This window comes from Sphaeramia orbicularis, chromosome 7 (genome assembly GCF_902148855.1).
Source record: "Sphaeramia orbicularis chromosome 7, fSphaOr1.1, whole genome shotgun sequence".
In the NCBI taxonomy this organism is placed as follows: Eukaryota; Metazoa; Chordata; class Actinopteri; order Kurtiformes; family Apogonidae; genus Sphaeramia; species Sphaeramia orbicularis.
In genome coordinates, this window is record NC_043963.1 from 35732992 (window position 1) to 35755048 (window position 22057).

The 22057-nt window shown below is 40.3% G+C and overlaps 1 protein-coding gene across 1 annotated transcript; it reads right to left on the reverse strand.

Moving 5' to 3' along the window:
- Window positions 1-2045: 2045 nt before the first annotated feature.
- acvr1ba (activin A receptor type 1Ba) lies at window positions 2046-21633 on the reverse strand. Its single transcript, XM_030139072.1, has 9 exons — window positions 21452-21633; window positions 9413-9649; window positions 9066-9320; window positions 7551-7781; window positions 6584-6751; window positions 6283-6439; window positions 5729-5853; window positions 5507-5637; window positions 2046-4504 (listed from the first exon to the last, which is right to left on the reverse strand). Exons 1-9 carry the CDS (start codon window positions 21513-21515, stop codon window positions 4379-4381), a joined length of 1494 nt encoding a protein of 497 aa, XP_029994932.1. The 5' UTR covers window positions 21516-21633; the 3' UTR covers window positions 2046-4378.
- Window positions 21634-22057: the final 424 nt, after the last annotated feature.

Here is a 22057-nt window from a genome sequence, read left to right on the forward strand (position 1 = left end):
ACTGGAAGGAGGTCAGGTCTACCGGAGAAGTGAGATTGAAAAGGAAAGGAAGAAAAAAAACTTAATGTGACTTTAACCCTTTCATGCATGAATTATGAGAACCGTAATGGGTCAAAACACAGTAATGTCCCATCAGAGTGAAATTTAATTGACTGCCATTCCAACATTTATTTCAACATAAAGTAGCTCCTTGTTTTGGATAATCCCTTATGGTCCAACTAAAGCAAAAAGGAATTTAAAAGTAAAAATGTGGGTCAAATCGTCTCTAAAATGTCCCTCCAGAGACATTTTGAATACCATTTTTTGACCCTAATCAAGATATTTTTCCTGAGTGTTTTTATTCCTCTTCAGGCATGAAAAAAACAGTGCGATTGAAAATTTTTTTATGAACCTATTTTTCATGGAGTTGCAAAAAATATTCACTCAGCTGGACATTATACGTTTAATTTTTGAAGCAAAGAAACATGTATTTACTGACATACTGTGTGAAAAGTATGAAATACATTTTTTAAATGCAGCTAATCTGGTGTTTTGTCACACTTTAACATACTCTACAGGGTGGGGAAGCAAAATTTACAATTAACATTTAGTTGTTTTTTCTCAGCAGGCACTACGTCAGTTGTTTTGAAACCAAACATATATTGATGTCATAATCATACCTAACACTATTATCCATACCTTTTCAGAAACTTCTGCCCATATGAGTAATCAGGAAAGCAAACGTCAAAGAGTGTGTGATTTGCTGAATGCACTCGTCACACCAAAGGAGATTTCAAAAATAGTTGGAGTGTCCATAAAGACTGTTTATAATGGAAAGAAGAGAATGACTATGAGCAAAACTATTACGAGAAAGTCTGGAAGATACTATTAAAGAAGAATGGGAGAAGTTGTCACCCCAATATTTGAGGAACACTTGCGTAAGTTTCAGGAAGCGTGTGAAGGCAGTTATTGAGAAAGAAGGAGGACACATAGAATAAAAACATTTTCTATTATGTAAATTTTCTTGTGGCAAATAAATTCTCATGACTTTCAATAAACTAACTGGTCATACACTGTCTTTCAATCCCTGCCTCAAAATATTGTAAATTTTGCTTCCCCACTGTGTAAATGTTATACATTTGACAGGTTGAAGTGAAATTTAACCCCTCTCATATCTGGCGCCCAACATTTTATTTTTATGTTTATAAAGACTTCTACGCTACAATGTCTTTCACATTTTTAAGGAAACTTAGTAGATGTGGACATTTTCATACTGGGCTGAATGTGGATAAAAACCCTAACCTTTGCCTAAAACACCCCTGTTCTAAACCGTACATTTAACTTCTTTTCCTACAGTGTACTTTCAGTCCGCTGTTTCATATTCGACCAGACAAAACTCCTCTAAACACACATTTTATCCTAAAGATAAACATAACACGCAGCGTACTTTTAATCCCCCTCGGCCAAATATAGTGCAAGCTTCTGTTGAAAGTTACTGCCATATATTCTACATTAGATTGTCTCTGTGTAAAACTTAAACACATTTATTATATTTGAAAGTACTCAGACATTATAACTGCACAAGGCTGTTTCAAGCGAACATATCAAACAGGTCATGTTTCCATTTGACCTTGAAAAAGTAGGTCATGGTGACCTCTGCTCCATGCCAAGATGCATCCACAGTATAAATGTGGTGCAGATATCTCTAAGTATTCTTCAGTAACGTGATTACGTCGTTGGAAGGGCAGACAGACGAGAAAACGATTAACAATACCCTTTTGGCCAGAAGCGGCCCACAATTTCGCTGAAATCTGTCAAGTGTTCCATGTACGATGCAGAGACAACACAGTCGAACTCACACACATAAGAAAAAAAAGGAATTTATTGTATATCATCTATATACACTTTGAACTAATTTCGAAAAAGATTTGCACAATGATTCTTGAAACCTCGAAGTATTACTCATGAATGGGATGTCTGATGGTCATATACCCATGGCAACAAACCAAAAACAGGGACAGGAGTGTTTTGGACAGTTTTGGTTCCATAATGACAGCAGTCTCCCATTATTTTATTTATTTTTTCCTCCCAGCTCCTTCTCCACTTCGCTCTGTTCTACCCATGTTAACAGTAGCAGCAACAGTTCTGGGGTTACGCAGCCGATGACCTGAACAAAAAGAAAAACTGAACGAAAAACGAAAACAGGTAGGAGGGAAAGACGAGCCTGAAGGCGTCGACCTCGGTGCAGAGGCCCCAGTGTTTGAGACAACATGCAAAATGGGTACGAAACATGACACATGGATTCTGAATCAAGTGTTGACGACTGTGACATGACTAATATGAACTAAAGCCCGTGTGGACATAACAGTGCAGAGCCCGATGATGATGAATGTCAGTGTAATACTTTCATAACCTTGTCTCCAAACAGACAAAGAAGAAGGAAAACATGCAGTTTGACTTTACAGCATGTCTAAGGTAGTCTCTGAACTACTTTTTTTTAAAAATATCTAAACATACATGTATTTTCCTCCTGAATCCATGTGACTTACTGTCAGTAGTTGTCTTTATTCTTGAGTAAAAATACCTATCGGCAGTATCAGAATAAGGTTAACATGTCACTCCTAAATATTCCAGTGTCAATGAGAAACACACGTTCACCCCAGAGGACATGATGTAGAAGCAGATCTGCGATACTGAGCCCTGAAAAGAACTCCACAAGCAATTCCAACAATAATATATAGATATAGATATATTTATAATAAAAAAACAAAAAAAAACAAAAAAAAAAACAGACGTTGCAGCAAAATTATGTGGGATCAGTAGTACCGCTGAGTTGCCATGAGAGGATTTAAGTAAAAAATAAAAAAATCCAGCAGATGACACAGTCTCTCTGGCACAGTTGGAAACCATGCAGACAGAGCAAATGACAGATTTCTGAAAGTACCATTCAAGCAACAACAAAAACAAAACAAAAAAAATATCACTGTTCAGATGTCACACTGGCGCTCGTGGCATGAGAGAAAACAAAATCTGCATGTTTTATATACAAATCATATGTACCCATCATCAGTAGTGTCTAAAGTAAAAAAAACAAAACAAAAACACAAACACCCATTGTAATGTCCTTACACAAAACACAAAAATGACTTGGAAACAGTCTTTTCATTGCCGTTTCATACGCCTCTTATTTGCTCAGTGTGCGTGATGTCATTGCCTGTCACCAGCGGGGTTATGGCTACATCCGTATTTCAACTGAGTGTCTCGTAGATGTTTTTTTTTTTTTTTTTTTTCTTTTTTAATGAATGTAACGACCCCTAATCTACGCTCCGAGATGTGGTGAAGACTTTGACTGAACTACGATGGTTACATTTCACGTCAAGACTCTGGCTTTGTCTCGTCTTGTCTCACAGTGTTCATCAATATGACATAAAAAAAATATCAACAAATAAATTAAAAAAAAAAAAAAAAAAATCAACCATCCCTAACATTATTCCCTGCCACGTTTCTAACAAAAACACCAGGACTGAGTCGCACCCGGGTCTCACGCATGATGAGGAAGAAGCTACAATTGAGTGCAACTAATTTTTTTTTTTTTTTGTCATTTTTCATAGGATATTCAAGTGAGGGATCAGAAGAAAAGCACAATCTGGCTGTTCATGCTTATTAATGGAAAGTCCGACAACAGAGTCTGTCTAATGAACTACAGCCTAAACCGGAGAACGTCTTAACATGCTAGTAGTCCGGACACCTGGTACAGTCACACACCCACCCGCCCGCCCACTCTCACACACACACACACACACTACTATAAACAGTGCTTCAGCCCCGTCCTCTCACACACTCACAGCGACACGATGTGATGTTGCATGGCCAACTCAATATGATGTCAAATGCAGTGTTTTTGCAACTCAAAACCCATGATGTGCTCCTGGTAAAGGGGAGTCTGTCATGGGATTATCTCCGAGGTAAAAAAAAAAAATCAAACAAAAATCCCGTCAGTGTACAATGGTAAGAATTCCTGCCATGGGAAACAAACAAACAAAAAAAAAAACAGAAAAAAAAAAAAAAAAAAGTCAAATAAGAGTTGAGTGTGATGGTATCAACAGTGGTAGTGCTGTAGTGTTGTGGCCCGTGGAGAAGGGGGTCGGAGGGACCAAGGAGGAGACACTGGGGATGAAAGGGAGGCGAGAGAGGGGGCGGAGTCAGGACGGGGGGGGGGGGGGGGGGGGGGGGGATTCTCAGTAGTTTTGGCTAAAAAGGTGAGGTAGGCCTTGTCACAACTTGGAGTGTGGCTTTAAAACTGGCAGGGTTTTCATTTGCAGTCTGTCTTTAGTGTTCGTTTTCTACGGGAGTGTGGTCTGGTTGTGCGTCTCCAGCGCGCCCGTCGCCGCCGGGTCGCTCACATCTTCACGTCCTCCTCCACGCTGAGCTGAGACAGAGTCTTCTTGATGCGCAGAGCCGTCAGTCTGGCCGCTCCGTTGGCGTACCAACACTCCCTCATGATCTTCCCCATCACGCGAAGCGACTGCACACAGATGACACATGGGTCAGGACGAGACCGACAACACGACGCATCAGCATTTACTACTTCAGATCTACTTTACATCAACACTGTTAAACATCTGTGTAGACATGAAGGAAAATCACTATCCCACAATTTACTTTAAACCTCCTCTTACATTATATTCACACAATGTGTATGTGAGTGCTTTATTACTTCTCCATTGTTACTTTTGTGGTTTGCATTTTGCTTTAGTTTTGTTACAGTGTGATCAATACAATATTTTTCCCAAAACATATTTAAAAGTGACAAATTAATGCAAATGCATGCAATACTACTACTACTACTAATAATAATAATTATGATGATCCAAACTGAGTCTTTAAGGATTGAGATACTTGACACTTTAAGAAGCTGTGAAGACCCTATGAGTAAAACGATCTGATACTCAATAAAATGGGTTTCAAGCAGTCATCATGTCAAATTAAATGAACAGCGGTGGAAGAAAGTGCATTTATGATATGCTGCATTAAGAATCACTCTTCAGTGAAACACATCAAGGGTATGACATGTTGAAACTGTCAAGAATTTAGTTTTTTTTTCTTGTTAACAACAAAAAACTGCATTTGTGTGTGTCTAATGTAGCCACACCATTTGAAACACACACAAAAAATTTCGTAAATATTTCAAATTTGATATTATGTTAAATTTAAAGGGTGTCCAAAAACTTTTTTTAACATTTCATCAAAACATTGCCTCACTAAATATCTTTTGAATCAAAACACTATATTTTCTAGAACATTTATTAAAGTAACTGAATGGCAAATCACATTTGTGATGTTAATAAAATGGATAAAAGTAAATGAAAATGTTGGGTCATTCATCAGACCTGTTAAATCCTACCCATTCCGTTAACAGAACAATTCAACACAAATCATCTAAAACCTGTTCAGCTGCTTCACTAGCGTCATGACATCAATGCTGTTTGTCGTGAACAGCTTTTCAGGTCATCAGAGTGACTTGTACCTCATAGCTCTGCCACCAGTTGGGCACGTTGGGCCTCAGTTTCTGGTCACACACCACCTTCCTCATCTCCTCTATGGAGGGGTCAGATGGCACGAGGTCGTAGTAGGGCAGCTGGTACTCCTCGTGGATACCTGTGGGTACAGCGTCGGTCAGTCTCACATTCACCCCGATTCAAACATAGTGAACGTTGTATGTTTTTTGCAGCTCGTGTTTGCATCTCACCTCCGGTGTTGCAGCGACGTGCAATCTCCCAGTACACGAGGCCCAGTGCATAGATATCAGCACATTTGAAGGAATCAAAGTGTTTCATGTTGATGGTTTCATCTAAGACTTCTGGGGCCATATACCTGTAGAGGACAAAGGACGATGAGTGTCACACCTACATTTGATTTAAAGTCAGCCCATTACTCTCACAAAGTTAAAGTTGGGGTAGGACCATATAAGCTTAGCATCTTCCTTTTCAGACGAAGTATTGTTAAAATGCCACAATGACATAGTTCTACATTTGTTTTTCTTTTTTGGTTGATGTATTTCCATGTATTGGAGTGTCCTGTTTACATTGGTGATTTCTTTTGCCTACTTATGTTCAAAATAAACTCCATCTAGATCTAAGTTTATCTAGAACTAAGCCTATCTAGATCTAAGCCTATCTTGACCTAAGTTTATCTATATCTAAGCCTATCTATAACAAAGTCTATCTAGGTCCAAGTCTATCTAAGTCTATCTATAAATAATGTGCTGTGTTTCTCTGGGATCTGTGATATGGAATCATTTACCTCTTAGTCCCTACGCGCTGGTTAGGTGCTATATCGATTGTGTCTGTGATGGACTCGTGGCGGACTGCCAGGCCGAGGTCAGCTATGGCACACATGCCGTTCTTCTTTACCAGGATATTTTTAGACTTGAGGTCCCGATGAGCGATGCCGGGCTTACCTGCAGGAGAACACATTGCTACGTTAGCGCAGAGGGCTTGACAGAAATAGCAAGGGCTGGCTGTACGTAAATAAACACTGTGCGCTCTTCAATATTGCCGCTGTGAAGTCGTATTTAAGCCCTTAAGATGACAGCTCATCTCACCCTGAGTGCCGAGGATTTCCATGTGGAGGTGTGCCAGGCCGCTGGCAGCTGACAGCGCCAGTTTGATCATGCCCTCTATGGTGACAGAGTAGCGGTTCAGGTAGTCGAAAAGAGAGCCGTGCTCATGATAGTCTGACACCAACCACAGCTGAGTCCAAGTGCCATTGTCTGAAAGAGAAAAGAACAAAACGCACTGAAACATGAAACAGTCAAATCCTCCAAAGATCAGACCGAAGAGCAGAGTTCATGTAGTTAACAGAAACTACAGTTACGTTCACACTGCAGGTCTTAACTCTCAAGTCTGTTTTTTTTTGCTGAAATACGATGTTTTTTATGTAGTTGTTCACATTATAAATGCATCTGCCATCAGACTGATGTGTGAACAGTCAGCGGCCCCGCATGCACAGAATAAACATGATGTCACACAGATTACACCGTGTTTATGGAGGTAAATATGGATCTTATAAAGGTCCCACCTCAATGTAAGACCACATATGAAAGTGTCCTGGGTCTGAGCAGAAAAAAAAAAAATTGCATTATGACTGTCATTAAAAAAAAAGCACATATGGCCAAAAAAAGTAAGATTTGAAGATTTGGACCACTCTTTCCTGCGGTGTGAACGTGGACTTAATACTGCAGTGGAAAGTGATTTTATAACAGTTTCAACACTATAATGAATAATGAAACAAAGTAAAAGGAAATGGAAACGCAGATGAAAATCAGCCTCGTTTTCTTCCAATGTTAACCATTCATGGTGCTCAATAAAATTAATATCTACTTATCTACTTATGCACTTAAAAAACAAACTGGAAGACTAAATAAAAATTAATATTAATTTCAAAATGGTATTTTCTGAGTAAAAATGGAGAACAAAGTCAGCTCTTTAAAAGTCCCTGGTAGAAATTCACCTACATATGTTTTCACTGCATAAAACCCCATGTGTCAGAGTCTTTCTACATGTCTTTACCTTTGTTGTCTGCTGCGATGAATCCCAGTATGTTTTCATGTCGCAGCATGATTGTCTGGTAAATCTCCGCCTCTCTGAACCAGGAGCGTTCCTCTCTGGATGAGAAGATCTTCACAGCTACATCTCCTCCCCTCCACTTCCCTCGCCACACCTCGCCAAAACGACCCTTCCCGATTATTTCCTGAAGCACAATAGTCCTGGCCACTGTCCGCTGCACGAACAGGGGCAAACCTACAGAGGGCAGCATACACACACTGTCAGCTCCATGGACATTCATTTTGTAGATGTAGTACATGTGGCCGACTGAGGGTCAAGATCAATTTCACACTGTTGCACCAGGAGAATTACTTGTTTGGCATTTGTAGACAGACATATTAATGTCTTTGTTTGGCTAATGATATTGTTACCAGGGCTGTGGGACATAATGAAATACCGCATATTGTGTGATGACAGTGTTGTTTCATATTACAGTCTATCACTGTCACAGATTAGGGTGGAGGAGGCCAAAAAAATACATCTTTTTAACAAAAAAAAAAAAAAAAAAAAAAAAAAAAAAAGGCAACAAAAACTGTAGAGGAAAATGAGAATAACAGCAAAGGGAAATACTGAACTGGAGAAGGTAGGAGATGAAATGAGGGTTACTCCTGTTACATTACAATAAAAGGTCTGATACAGACCAGAAAATTGTACTTTTATATCTTATACATTGACGTACTATACTGAAAACACATACAACAATGATTCTGAATAAAAAATTGGAAAGATGAGTAAAAAAAATTAGTGTATAACTCAAAATGTATTAAGAATATAAACCATTCAATGTTGTCATTAAACCCTTAAAGACCTAGAACAATTTTTGTGGTGATTCCCCAATGAATTTCTCTCTACATTTAACTAAATGATCTATCACCATTTCTTATATCATCCTCTGAAAAATGTCACTGAAAAATGCAGTCATTTACTATTTACTTCATAGGAGTTCAGAGAAAATTTGAAGGTTATTACATAGAAATAGAAAAAACAAAAAGTGACTTTTCTGCACATTCTATCATTAACTAAATGTTTACAAAGGCAACTATACCCACTGACATTTATCAAACTATGGATGTTCAGAGGTGCCGTCATTTTCTGCAACATTGATTCACCAGTAAAAACCCAAATGAGCCATACCTTTATGCTGCTTACAAGCTGAGAAACTGAATTTTACCTGACTTATTCAATGTATTAATAGGATTAGTGGTTCAGAAGATATTACACATTTTATATCAGGTTATGGTTTTGGTAGGTTATCGAGGGTTAATACAATATATATTACTCTATTCAGTAAAGGTTTACAAAATATGCTACATAATATGTTTAAATATCCACCTACATAAAGATTAACAAATTTAATCTTATCACCAAAACCAGTCCAAACTTATAAAAAAATTAAGACGCTGCAATAAAAACACAACATTGACCAGAGCAAAATCAGTGTCTTGTCTAGTATCTCCCGCTGCCTTCATGGACACTGACCAGAGCCTGATCCGGAGGTGGACATGTCGTAGATGAGGTCCTGCAGAGTCTTGTCCTTGGCCAGGTACAGATGGTCACAGGATGGGTCTTCCACCTCCAGCCTCTGCCTGTGGCTGTAGGCTCTCTGGTGGTACTGGAACAGGAACACGCCGACCATCAGTAGCACACAGAGCAGGAACACAGGTCCCGCGATGACCGCCACCAGCTCTACCGGCCCCCACGAGCTTCCTGGGCCTGTCCATTCTTTTGTTGGAACTGAGCAGGGGAAAGAAAAAAAATGAAGATATGACTTTGAATTCAACAGGTTTAATCATTTCAGCTTTGTTTATGCGATGACAGAAACTCACCAGGGACCTTCAGGTCAATACTGTTGCAGTAATCTACATAGCAGCAATGTGTGTTGAGCAGACCCTCGGCGCTCAGACAGTAGAACGGCTGCCCAGGGGGGACCAGGTTGTCCTTGTTAATACAGATGCGTACATGTTGCTCCTTCCCCTGGATGTAATATGTGGAGGCCATGCAGGCGCCATCTGTCTCACACTCATAGCCTGTCTTCTCACAGTTAGTGCAGTTGCAACGAAGAGCTGCAAGAACAGAGAGAAACATCAGTTAAATTACAGGTTTGTTCCAAGTTGCATAGCTACTTTTTCTTTAAGTACATGTTGCACAGTGAGTACAGATGAGACATACTGCTGTGTTGTCACTATATTATGCTTTGAAGTCATACATGTGTCACTTGTGGGTAGACATATTCAGAAATACATACTGCAAAATTTATTGATATAGCATAGAGATTAGAGGCAGAGAACCCTATGTGAATGTATGTATGTAACGGTGTATCTATGTATGTATATGTAGGTGTATATGACATATGTGGATGTGTATATGTAAGCATATATATATATATATATATATATATATATATATATATATATATATATGTGTGTGTGTATATATGTATATGTGTATAGATGATAGATGTGTACGTATATGGATATATATGTATGTATATATGTACATATTGTCGGTTTAGACAAAGGGGTGAGAGCTAATAAGCTAGGCTTCTTCTCACTCCTTTTCGAATGACTTTTTTCTTTCTTTTTGCGTGTATCACTATTTTATGCTTCCTTGAATTTTCATTTCTATATTATGTTGTGCAAAGAAGTCAAATAGTAGTAATCAGGAAGCTTGTATCATATTCATATTTGAAATAAATCAATTAAAAAATATATATATATAGCACAACATATGGTACACAGCATCTGAGATGAGATCTTTTACTTATGACATGTAGTGGTGCTCATTCATTCATACATCTTCTGAACTGCTTTATCACTTTTAGGTGCTGGAGCCTATCCCAGTTACATTTTGGGTGAAGGTGGGGTACACCCTGGATGTGTCACCAATTCATTGCAGGGCTGACACAGGGACAAACAACCAATCACTGTCACATTCACACCTATGCACAATTTATCTTAACCAATTTGTGCATGTCTTTGGATGGTGGGAGGAAAGTGGAGTACCTGGAAAAAAAAAAACACAAGGAGAACATGCAAACTCCACACAGAACCCCCCCCCCCCCCCCCCCCCAGTTATACACATACTGTAAACTTTATAACAAAGAAAAGCTGTTTGGTAGTGAACAATCAACAAAAATTAAAATTGCATTTCTGTTTGCTGATCCTCTTACTAAATAAATAAATAAATAATAATGAAAAGTGCCGATAGAACTTAAGCAACTTGAGATGAAGTTATTTAAAGACCCCAACTCTGATATCAAATGGTGGAAAACAAAGTGTAAATACTTTTGAAATATGACGCCTCTATTAGTTTCATCAAACTGTTTAATGCAGGTAAATGCAGATTATCATGACTGTGCAAAAACCACCATAGTTTGGTCAAATAAGTACAATCACAGGACAACGCAACATAGAAACGTGTCTGTAGTACAGGGACAGATTTACTCTCTTTGACATTTACTTCTTTTTTTTATCCAGCAGGGGGCCTCGTAACCCCACCATATCCAGACATGACGCAAAAACTGTAGTGTCCCATACAGTTGGAGGCATTTTGTGACGTGCAGACACAGGACTGAGGGTTGAGCAGCAGCTACCAGACAGCCCTGAAATCAGATCCTTTACTGCAGATGAACCCAAACACACTGGGTGGAGACGGACCTGCCCGGTGGGACAGACAAAGTGAAACCCAACAAGGGAAGCGCTCCTGCCAAATCCCCAATGCAGCATTCTCCTTCATACCACTGCTCTGTCTTTCTCACACCGACACAGAGAGCTGCCACTGTTTAAGCTAATGAGACAGGAGTTTTATTAAACACAGACAGCACAGTCCTGCACAGGGACCTATTAAATTGGACACAACAGAGCTCCTGACGCTGCCATAATAAAACCATGGTGGTCCATCTTCTACATGTTCAAATGAGGTTAAAACAAAAAAAACAAAAACAAAAAAATCACAAGTCTGCCACATCTAAAACTGAACCAGAGATGCCTGAGCGACCCCGAGAGCAAGAAACTGCAAACTGATTAGATTTGGAGTTAAATGTAATTTTGAGTCATAGCACACATGCTTCTCATTTAGAGGAAGGTCAGCACAAAAGGCGTCTTCCGAGGTCTCGTACTACCAAACTGAGCGCTTGGCAAGACCAGGACAGGCTGTGGGACACTGGGACCAGTTTTCACATGGGAAAAATACAGCAGAGCGCCTCAGATCAACTAAACCCGATTCTGTGGTAAAAGACGAATTGTCCGAGTGACAACAGGGCTGTGAGTGAGGCGTGACAGGTCGAGAGTCGGAACAAATGGCGGACCACTCAAGACTAATCGCTGTGGACTTAGTGAAGACAAGACCAATGTACCAATAACAACCAAGGAGGAGAGACAAAGCAGACAGGAATTTCAATCCTTATTTATACTCACAAAAGAGGCTCAACAGCGGTTGGACCACTGATAATATGTGGCTCAGAGAAAAGAAAAGATTTGAGTGGAGGGAAGCTTCCTCTAATCCTCTGTCTCTTTTCCTGAGGGTTTCTTCACCAGATGAGCTCACTGATCCCCCTCCAACTTGGGTCTTATTGTCAAAAGGTGTCAGCAGACTTTAAATAATGCTTCAACCAAAGAAGGTATCCCTGTCCACATTTTACTCATTACAGATAGGACTAGTGATCTGGCCAAAAGTTTGCATAACTTTAAAGTAGAGTCACAATCCACAACATAAAGTAAATTTTTTACCTCACCTCTTCTAAATTGTAGGCTACCTTTAACTTATGCCAAATAAGGGGTTCTCCTGAGGTTTCTGCAGGACTCAGGCTGTGTGTGATGGGTTTCTGTTGCTTAACACTCAACAATTTGCACCAAAACCATTCCAATAGATTAACAACAGCTAGAAGAAACCCCAAACAGCTCATCTCATTGATGACGTAAACACTAGACCAGGACTCTACCAATTTTTATAAGACCGAGGTGCAGTGTGAAACCCTCCTACACAAATTAATGTGAATTCAACACAGAGAGCATCAGTATTGACTAAATGACTTTTTCTAGATCTGATGTTTATTTTAATCGGCTCTGGTTTTTCCAGAATTTTGTAAGATAAGATAAGACTTTATTGATCCCACCATGGGGAAATTTCACAGTTCACAGCAGCAACATAGAGATTTGGTAAAAACTGTGGCTGAAGACAATGTAAATTGATTATGTAAATACCTCACAACTAAATTCAGGGAAAATACGGGAACCCAAAAGGCTTCGGTAACATGTGGAAAACCCCGTAGTCCACATTTTCCAATCATCTGTGACAATTCCTGTGTTTTCAATGAATATCCTAGACTATGGCAGTCTAATCTGCCACACTTTTCCTAAAAAAAAAAAAACACAAACATTTTTACATTCTGTTGTTTTTTGCATTATTGCTTAGGCAAAATGTGTGTAAATCAGGCCTAGTGCATGTAAAACACAGAGGGGACCAGCAGTTCATGAGTTACTGGACATCACAGAATGAAATCATTTATTATCAGCTATTTCTTAAGCAGAAGGAAATGGTAAGTTACAGACTCTGCTGTTTACAGTGGAATTACCAAAAACTTTGATTTAAACAGCCAATGGCAACTCAAAACATCTACTGAGCTAAATGTTTCTTCTGAACAACTAATCATATCAATACATGTAATAATTCAGAAAACTTCAGTTTTTCAGCGTGATCAGATATAACCTATTTGTACATTCTGAGAATCCGTAGTGAATGTGGAAAGGGTCATCTTCTGTACCATTGATTCACCAATAAAACCCATGTTGTTTGACAAAGGACAGTGGATGTAAATGGCTGTTTTTATGTTCAGTTAATGTTAGTATATATTTCGCTAGATAAGTAAATTTTTTTCCAGTTTCCCTTGTTAACACATTATAACCTTTCAACTTACTCTGAGCTTTTATGAACATCTACATGATCAGTAAATTAAATATAAAAAAATACCCCAAATCAGTGAGAAATGGAAAACAAAAATAATGAATGCTTATAAACCACTTAGGAAATGTTAAATGTAGAGAAAAATCATTTAGAAGTCACAACAAAAATAGTTCAAAGTCTTCAAAGAGTAAGATTGGACAGATGCTTAAAAAATTACTATTAATGGACTTAAACTCACTAGAAGAGCAATTATAATGCTACAATCACCCATAATGCATTGCTTTCTATAAAATAATTACACTGATCCTCTGGCCATTTAAAATGAATGTTAAATGAGCAGGAACGTTTTTGGCAGGGCTGTTGTTCACTTAATTGACACAATCTGTAAAGTCTCTCTTAAAAGCAGATCCTCACACCATGTAGCCCAAATTACAGATCAGTTAAAAAAAAAAAAAAAACACTCAACAGGATGACTGATACAGTGATTGCACCATCAGCATGTAACATCCAAGTGGCCAAAACCACAAACCCTGCTGTCATATGGGTGTTTTTCACTTAAATGAATTCAGGGAGGTTGCAGTGTGTGGGAGCATTTTTTGTATGTAGCGTGTTTTGGCTGATGTGTCTATGCTTGTCCACTCAGTGGTAACTGGAAATGAGGAGCAGGGTTTGAGTAACATTTCTCATCTGTTTGGTGGATGTGTGTTGCTTTCTCCACAGGAGGTGAGCGGGAAAGTGGCAGGAACTCTTGGTGGAGTGTGTCCAGATTTCACTTTGGTTCGCATGCAAATGGAATTTCCTGCAGATTACACAGAGGTGAAGCAGGCCGGGTGAAGATAAAGAGAGAAAAACAAGTCCTGTGCCACATCACACTAATCAGCACCATTAATGGAGCAAATAGTTTAGGTAAATAAACCAGATGACATCAGTAGGTTACGGTCCTAGACTGCACTCATAGCCATCATCTAATTCAAGCAACATGATTTGCCACTTCCTGCAGCCTCTTCTGTTGTAGGACTGTTGTTACTGCAAAATAAATCAATATTCAGAGAGTAAGTCTAGACAGAAGCCATTTTGATCAATCCATTGTCAAAGTAAGAGGTGTTTTAACAAACCAAAACTGCTGAGGGGAAGGGTTTGTCCATGTGATACTCACATTACAACCAATTTTTGTCTGCAGGACTTTATGTGCTTCATTTCACTCACAGAAATGGTGGCTTTCAAAAGGCTCTTACAACACAGATATTGCATCAATACATTATCAGTGACCTGATAAGAGTGCCATAATCCGGGATGAACGGCAAGATCTATCATGGAGACTCTGTGTGTGGTAGACAGATGGTACACAGACATACAGACAGAAGCACAGAAAGGAAACCAAGTATGGCTGAAAACACACACAGGGCCTCCTTGAGTCTGCTATAGAGGGTTTGTGGTCTACCAAGAGTTTGGTTTGTGGTGAACCCTCTCTTTCGTTAAGGGCTACCTTGTGACTTTCCCGTATGTAGCATATGACTCCCCACAAACAAGTAACATCGTAAAGGCTGGCCTGTTTGGAGAAATCTCACAGCATGCACTTTCTTACAACAAGAAATCACTTACGTATGCTCCTTTTTTGTAAATACAATGACTTACAATCCCACCAATTGATCATTTTATTTAACTCCAGCACATTCATACAGTATTTTTTCTAATGTTGCCATTACCATTTTGTTTATGACACTTTCATTTATATCACTGTACACTGAGTACTTGACTTTTCATTTCCAAAAGATACTTAATTATAGTTATGCTTAATCTAAAACAGTGCTGTCAAAATCTGCATGTTAATTTTTGTGATGATTAAATCTTTATTGTGCTGAAAAAAAAAAAGACATAAAAAAAAATTTAATACCTTTCATTCATTTTCTGAACCTGCTTTATCCTCACTAGGGTCACGGGGGTCGCTTGGAGCCTATCCCAGCTACATAGGGGCGAAGGCGTTTAATACCCTTCTATTTAATTAATTATGTGATTTTTTTATATATATAAATGACCATTATTACAGGAAAAAAAAGTTTATTAATTCCAGTAAAATGGAATCAATCCAAACCAAAAAGAATGTGCTGGTTCATCAGTTATGAAATTAATGGATAAAATCCACAATGACAACAATGTGTGCAGGAAAATCCCTATCAGATAACAAATCTCTGCCATTACATCTGATCATATTACCAAAGTCACTTGAAGAAAAAAAACATCATAAGATGCTGGTAAACTCTAAATAAAAAGCATTAAAGACAAAAACTATATAAAACATTGCCCAAGTATGAGGTTCCAGGCCACAACCATTTACTCAGATGTTAAAAGTGTTTGCACATCTCACTGGATTCAGAGATGGAGTGCCACAAAGCTACACTTTAAAGAATAATATCAGGCCTTAATACACATGATCTGAGAAGAGGCACAGAGTGTGTTGGTTTTTGAGTGAACTCTGCTCTTGTATCCACATAATTGGTGGTCTTACACTGGTCCTTTGTGTGGAGATTAAGACGACATGAGGAGGGATTGGACTGCCCCTGCACGAACAAAGAGCAGAGTGGAGTGGGGGAGCTGTGTATGGCTGTGTGGGGGGATGGGTGGCACAGGGGACTGGCCAGGGTTAACAGTAACAACCCAACTGTTTTGGGGGGTGTGCTCTGGTCCAGACAGGGTGTGTGTGTGTGTGTGTGTGTGTGTGTGTGTGTGTGTGTGTGTGTGTGTGTAAGTGGGGGCTGGTCACAGACTGGTAGGACAATGTGGAGGGGTAGGAGCACAGGGGGCCAAATGAGCGGGACTTACAGGGCCCCCCAGCTGCGACCGGGGTTGGCCCTAGTGACCAGCTGCGACCATCATTAAAACCCAGTCTAGACTTTGACTTACAGGAGGGGCTAAATAACAGGAAAAGGGAACAGCAGAAATAAAAGCGAGAACAAATATCGCCTAAAAGCGATTGGTTTGAGCTGCAAGTGAGTGAAGTTCCTATCATTCCGTTCATGTTGAGACAGGAAATGGCAGACACTGAGAGGAAGGGATTAATAAAACATTGTTGCCATAACCAGCGTCGCCTTAACTTGGACCAAAGTAAAAACCACAGCGTAGTCTCACTCCAAACAGCTTCACACATTAACCCCACTGCCTGTGTTTTGTGTACGAGTGGGTGCACACTGGCGTTGTTCAGACCTACTCGTGCAGAGTAGCCCTGTCACAACAGACGTGAACTATCCAGTATGGTAAGATGATGAAGCCTGTGGAAAATACTCTAAGTGCAGGGCAGTGGGTTACACAAACAGCGTGGGTTTCTGGGGGCGAAGCGACGCAGACAGAGATGGTCAGCGCTTGTGTGTGTACGAGGAGCAGAGCACCATTACCAAAATGCACTGGCTGAAATTAGATCCATACAGATACCAGACTGAGAGCTGATCAAGACAAGCAGACGCCACCAGACAGTTTGAGTGCAACACACACACGAGGGCGCACGCATACGCACACACCACAACTGTGTCCTAATCAATGCTAGGGGAAGGAGGAAAGTCATTACCTTTGTCTGCATCTCAGGGTCAGATTACTGATCTGATTCTAAAGTGAAGTCTCTGGGGACAGAGCTGCTTCTACTATCTCTACCAACCACCATCCTCCAGGCTACATCCCATCCTGTCTGTCTGTCTGTCTGTCTGTCTGTCACTGGATGAGTTCAAAGACATACAGGTGTGAGCACAGTCTCACTTTGGATTTGATGCTGATGCTCAAATTCTTAAACTCCACATTATTTCTACAGTATGTAGCTGTCCTGTAAGCCAATGTATCTGCCATGTGACTTCGGATTAAAAGCCCTTTAGAGTATTAACAGATCAGAACTCCTTGCTGACTTAAAGTTTGATCAGGGAAATACAGACATGAGGTAATTTTAGACTGTTTTAATCAGGTCAGGTTCTTGTTTGGCTGCTTATTTTTAAGACCGCATTTAATGTTTGGGAAAACCAGCTCCCCTTGTTAAATATTTACAGGAGATTTTATCCATAACTTTTTATTTTACCACTTTTAATGATTTTAGGCTTTTATTTATGCTATGGTGCATTTTATTTACATTTGTTTATGGTGACCCATAGCATTTCACATTCTTATTTTCTTGTTTTAATATATTCCACTTGGCAAATGTGCACATTTTTGTCTTTCTGTAACTCAATCTAAAGTTAATGTCTTAATGTTGGTCTTTGTGTTTCATTACTGTTTGATGTCTGCTATATTATTTTACTGCTATAAATAAGACTTTTACAAAACATACAGCATTGCACTTGTAATAAAATGTTGGAGCTTTTTAGTGCATACAATTCATGGCCTGATTTAGTGTGTGATTTATGCAAAAGTAACTTTATAACACTCATTTTTATGCTGCTTTTACACTGTCTAAATTTAACAAGACTCCATTGGAGATAATGTTACTGTCAGAAGCAAGTGAATATATCTGAAGAATTACCTTTATTTACATTAGAAAACATTCATTGAATGCTGTATCTAAGGGAAAAAGTACGTCTCACTAAATGATCTATTTTCAATCATAGCAATAATGGCATTTCATTGTTTAAAGCATTATTGCAGAAAACTCGACTACACTGCATACCATTGAGGAGAAAATTACGAGGCAGAGCAGGTCTAATCTGCATTCCAACAGCAGCCAAAAAAACAAATCAAACACCTCTACAAAGAGACACGTAATGGCGGACGGGTGTCAGGTTTAGCCCTATAGACATGCACTCACATAGCTACTGGATCTGTCTGGGCGTACTGTGACAATAACAACTCTACTTCTCCAAGCACATTATGTTATGGAACAAAAGACATGCACTGTTTTAACAGACACACGTATATACTCAGTGCACTACAAACATGAAGTGTACTTCCGCTGTAGATTTCAGAGAAGCAGGTAACTGAATGTGTAATTGGTCCTTCTATAGTGGGGGTAATTCCTTGTGGTACAGCATCAGTAATGAGGGAAACGGGTCAGTCAGAGGGTACGCTGTCTGCTCAAGCAATTAGGACCCAGTGCCTCCGGGCCAACGGAGGTCATTAACGACAGTGGTCATTACGGAGGGAAAACTAGACCACTCCAGACCTGACCTGACCCTGACTGGCCCACTGCCACATAAGAGTAACTGTTGGTAAACATACATTTCTAAAGATGAAGCATTTCCTCCAGGACATAACCTGAAATCATAGTTTAGTTGCAGGAATATCAGAGCCAAAACTTCTATCGATCTGGAACAAGCCTCAACAACTGTATTTAGGATACGGAAAAACAACTTCCCCCTCTGAGCTAAAGCCAGCTGGACCGACAGCCGTCTATCCACCTCCCATGTCCACACTTTCTTTTAAGACAAAAACCTTTGAACCAAATAAGTTTCTTGGTTTTACTTGTACATTCCCTTGGCTCTGATCTATTGGGCAGGTGTACACATGTTCCAATTTGAAGAGCTTGTGCTTCCTCCACCTGAACCTCTTCACATCAGATTTGACATTAAACAGCACCTGCAGCCAAGTTTAGCTCTGTACAGGCAGTTCCCTTGAAGAAGTTGAGAAGACAGGACTTTTCTCTGTTTCCAATCGCACTGTCTTTGATTTACACTGAGGCACGCCAAAGAATGACGAGACTCTGGCAGGGCTGGTGATAGTATGTGGAAGAGCCACTAAAAGAGAGTGCAGAGTTCAAGAGATAGCAGGAGCTCATCTAACCAAAGGGCTCTCTTTAACCAGGAAAAAAAACAGGCCTTGCCAAAGCTGTCCTCAGCACCCTGTGGTGGCAGCATGTAAGTGAAAACAGAAGTGGGACCATAGATAACAAAGTACAGATTAAATTCTGATAAAGCACCCAGACCTTTTATAAGGGAGAGACAGAAAAAGGAAGGGGCGGAAGGAAAAAAGAAAGAGGGACGCGCCCTACCTCACGGCAGTGTGGTTGACAGTGCCCATATCACATTGCTACTGTGTTCAGTGCAACCAGGCAGACTGCGTCATGCAGGCATGTAATACCCATAACACCAGTGACTCCTAATGCTTATGAAATCAACAACACGTGATTGATTCATTAAACCTACGAGTTGTTTTCTCATAATAAACTGACAGGCCTGAAGTCTGCGCTAGTGCTCCTACTTTCTGGTTTGTCTGGTTTCAGCCCTTGCATGGTGTAATCCATTACATGGTGTGAAACCATGGCTCCAGACAGACTTGTGGGCCCCATTACACGACAGCCCCTGCCAGCTGGACAAACCCATCATCACCCCCTGTCTGCTTCGGCAACACACCCACCCCCACTCTCCCCTCACACTTCACTGTTAATGTTGGAGTAACCCAGACAAACAAACTGGACACTCAAGTGTGATGGTTTTCCCAGCATGCTTTACATGAACTCCTGAGGGTAATGTGCCTTTATCTGAGATGAGCGGGGGAGGAATATTTCTGTTATTCATGGGAAGAACGACTCGACTGTTTAAAGTACAACATATGCTTCGGCTGACAATGCGGACACAATGTTTATTCTGGCTCACAGGTGATTTTTTTAATTAGACAGTTTATAAAAGGGGTGGCAAGTTGCAACAAGGCAAGTACAGGGTGTCCCATAAGTCTCCATACATAGGAGACATAATACATATGGTTCTAACATGTATTTCTTTATATTTCTTCTTTATAGTTCTTCAGCAGTGGAGGACACCCATTGAAATGTGTTCCCGACAAAATGGCAGTCATATAGAGCATATTATATAAATAAAAATGGTTTATGTCAAGAAACGTTTATTTTTCCTATGTATGGAGACTTATGGGACACCCTGTACATCAAATACAAAGTTAATGAAATAGATAAAACTGTGGGACTGCCATAAATAAGACTGGTCTTAGAGTAAAATTTAAAAAAATCTGAAAACCAAAGATAAGTGGACACGATGCACAGACAAACTTTGGTGTGTCACATGTGTGCCTGGTGTGTGGTGTGGATCTGGTATCAGCTGCTCCTGCAGACGGGGACGACTCAAAGTGAAGGAGGCCCATAACTGGCGCCTCAAAAGACCCCACATGCCACATTTCCATCACAATGAACCCAGACTTCAACTCTGACTTCTGTCTGGGATGGCTGAATACACGACTGTTGTCACCCTGTGCCAGCATTCACTTTCTGCTGGAGGCCACTAAGCAGCCTTTTCACTCCTTACAAATGGACACCAATGGAAGAGCCGACACTGTTTACTATCAAAAACACATTTCATGCAACAAAGTAGGTTAGGCCTTCATTCAGAGACCCGTTTCTCTCTCTCCCGGGGTGCAAAACTGCTCAAAATGTGCCAAAACCGACCACAGTGCGTATGTGTTTTAACCGACAAGATATCATTACAGAGAGCTGAACCCTGGCAACACACAGATAAGCCTTCACGAGCCGAGAGCAGATTGTTTTGTAAATATGTTAGCATAAGAGCCACGGAGAGATAACTTCAACACAAACACCTCACTGGGATATTATGGTCCCTATGTCAGTCCAGGCACCACAATAAAACAATTTCATTTTAGTCATATAACGCTGAAACGAAGCAAAAAATAAACAACATTGAACTTTACATAGTTTCGTGTAGTTAGCAAGCGAGCGTTAGCTGGCACCTCGGCACAAACAGACCCACCATGTTGTTGTTGTTGTGGTTTAGCTACTTTACACGGCTCAGTGTTCAACAACCACTATTTGCCTCCTTTTTGCCAGTCGATAAGTCAACCCCACAAACACAAACTAACACATTGAATTAACAGTAGGTCAGGCGGGCAGGAATTGTTTTGAGGTCGACGCTAGCTAGAAACGGTTAGCCAAATCCCCGACACACAGCGCCATGACGATGAGCGACAACAGGCGATGCCCGGTCCAGGAAAACACACCGAGACAAAAGCCGGAGAGGTGTTGGAATCAAACTTACCGTTACCGACAGCCACCGAGCCGAGCAGGGCCAGCAGCGTTAGGGCAGTCTGTTTTAGAGCCATTTCTTCCGAATTCCCATCTCTCCACGGTGAAATGCGAAGTGTGTCGTTATCAACACGAGCAGACCTGAAACACAACCACAGTCCGACCGCACACACCACACCGCCAGATACTAGCCAGCCAGCCAGCCAGCCAGCCAGCCGGGAGAGTGACGTGTTTAAAGGGGTGTGTGCGCGTGTTTAAAGGGGAGGGCCGGGGCTGTGCGTGTCCCTCTGCCAGCGGGGTCACGAATAATACAACACAATTCAGTCTACTCCTCATGGAAGAAGTTTGCACACTCTGCTATGAGGTTAAACTAGACATTCGTGACCATCTACAGTAGTATTAGTACACCAAGAATGTGTGTATGATTAAATGTATATTTATGTACAGGGGTTGGACAAAATAATGGAAACACCTTCACCTCAAGATGATAATGCCCCAATCCATACAGCTAGAATTGTTAAAGAATGGCATGAGGAACATTCTAATGAAGTTGAGCATCTCGTATGGCCGGCACAGTCCCCAGACCTCAACATTATTGAGCATTTATGGTCAGTTTTAG

Bases quoted from the DNA above. Each gene is read 5' to 3' on its own strand.
- acvr1ba (XM_030139072.1), bottom strand. From the start codon at position 21,515: ATGGCTCTAAAACAGACTGCCCTAACGCTGCTGGCCCTGCTCGGCTCG. The intron at 5,854-6,282 runs GTAAATGATTCC...TGTCCTCTACAG, and splicing joins CAGCGCGTAGGGACTAAGAG to GTATATGGCCCCAGAAGTCT. The intron at 4,505-5,506 runs GTACAAGTCACT...ATCTGTGTGCAG, and splicing joins ACTGGTGGCAGAGCTATGAG to TCGCTTCGCGTGATGGGGAA.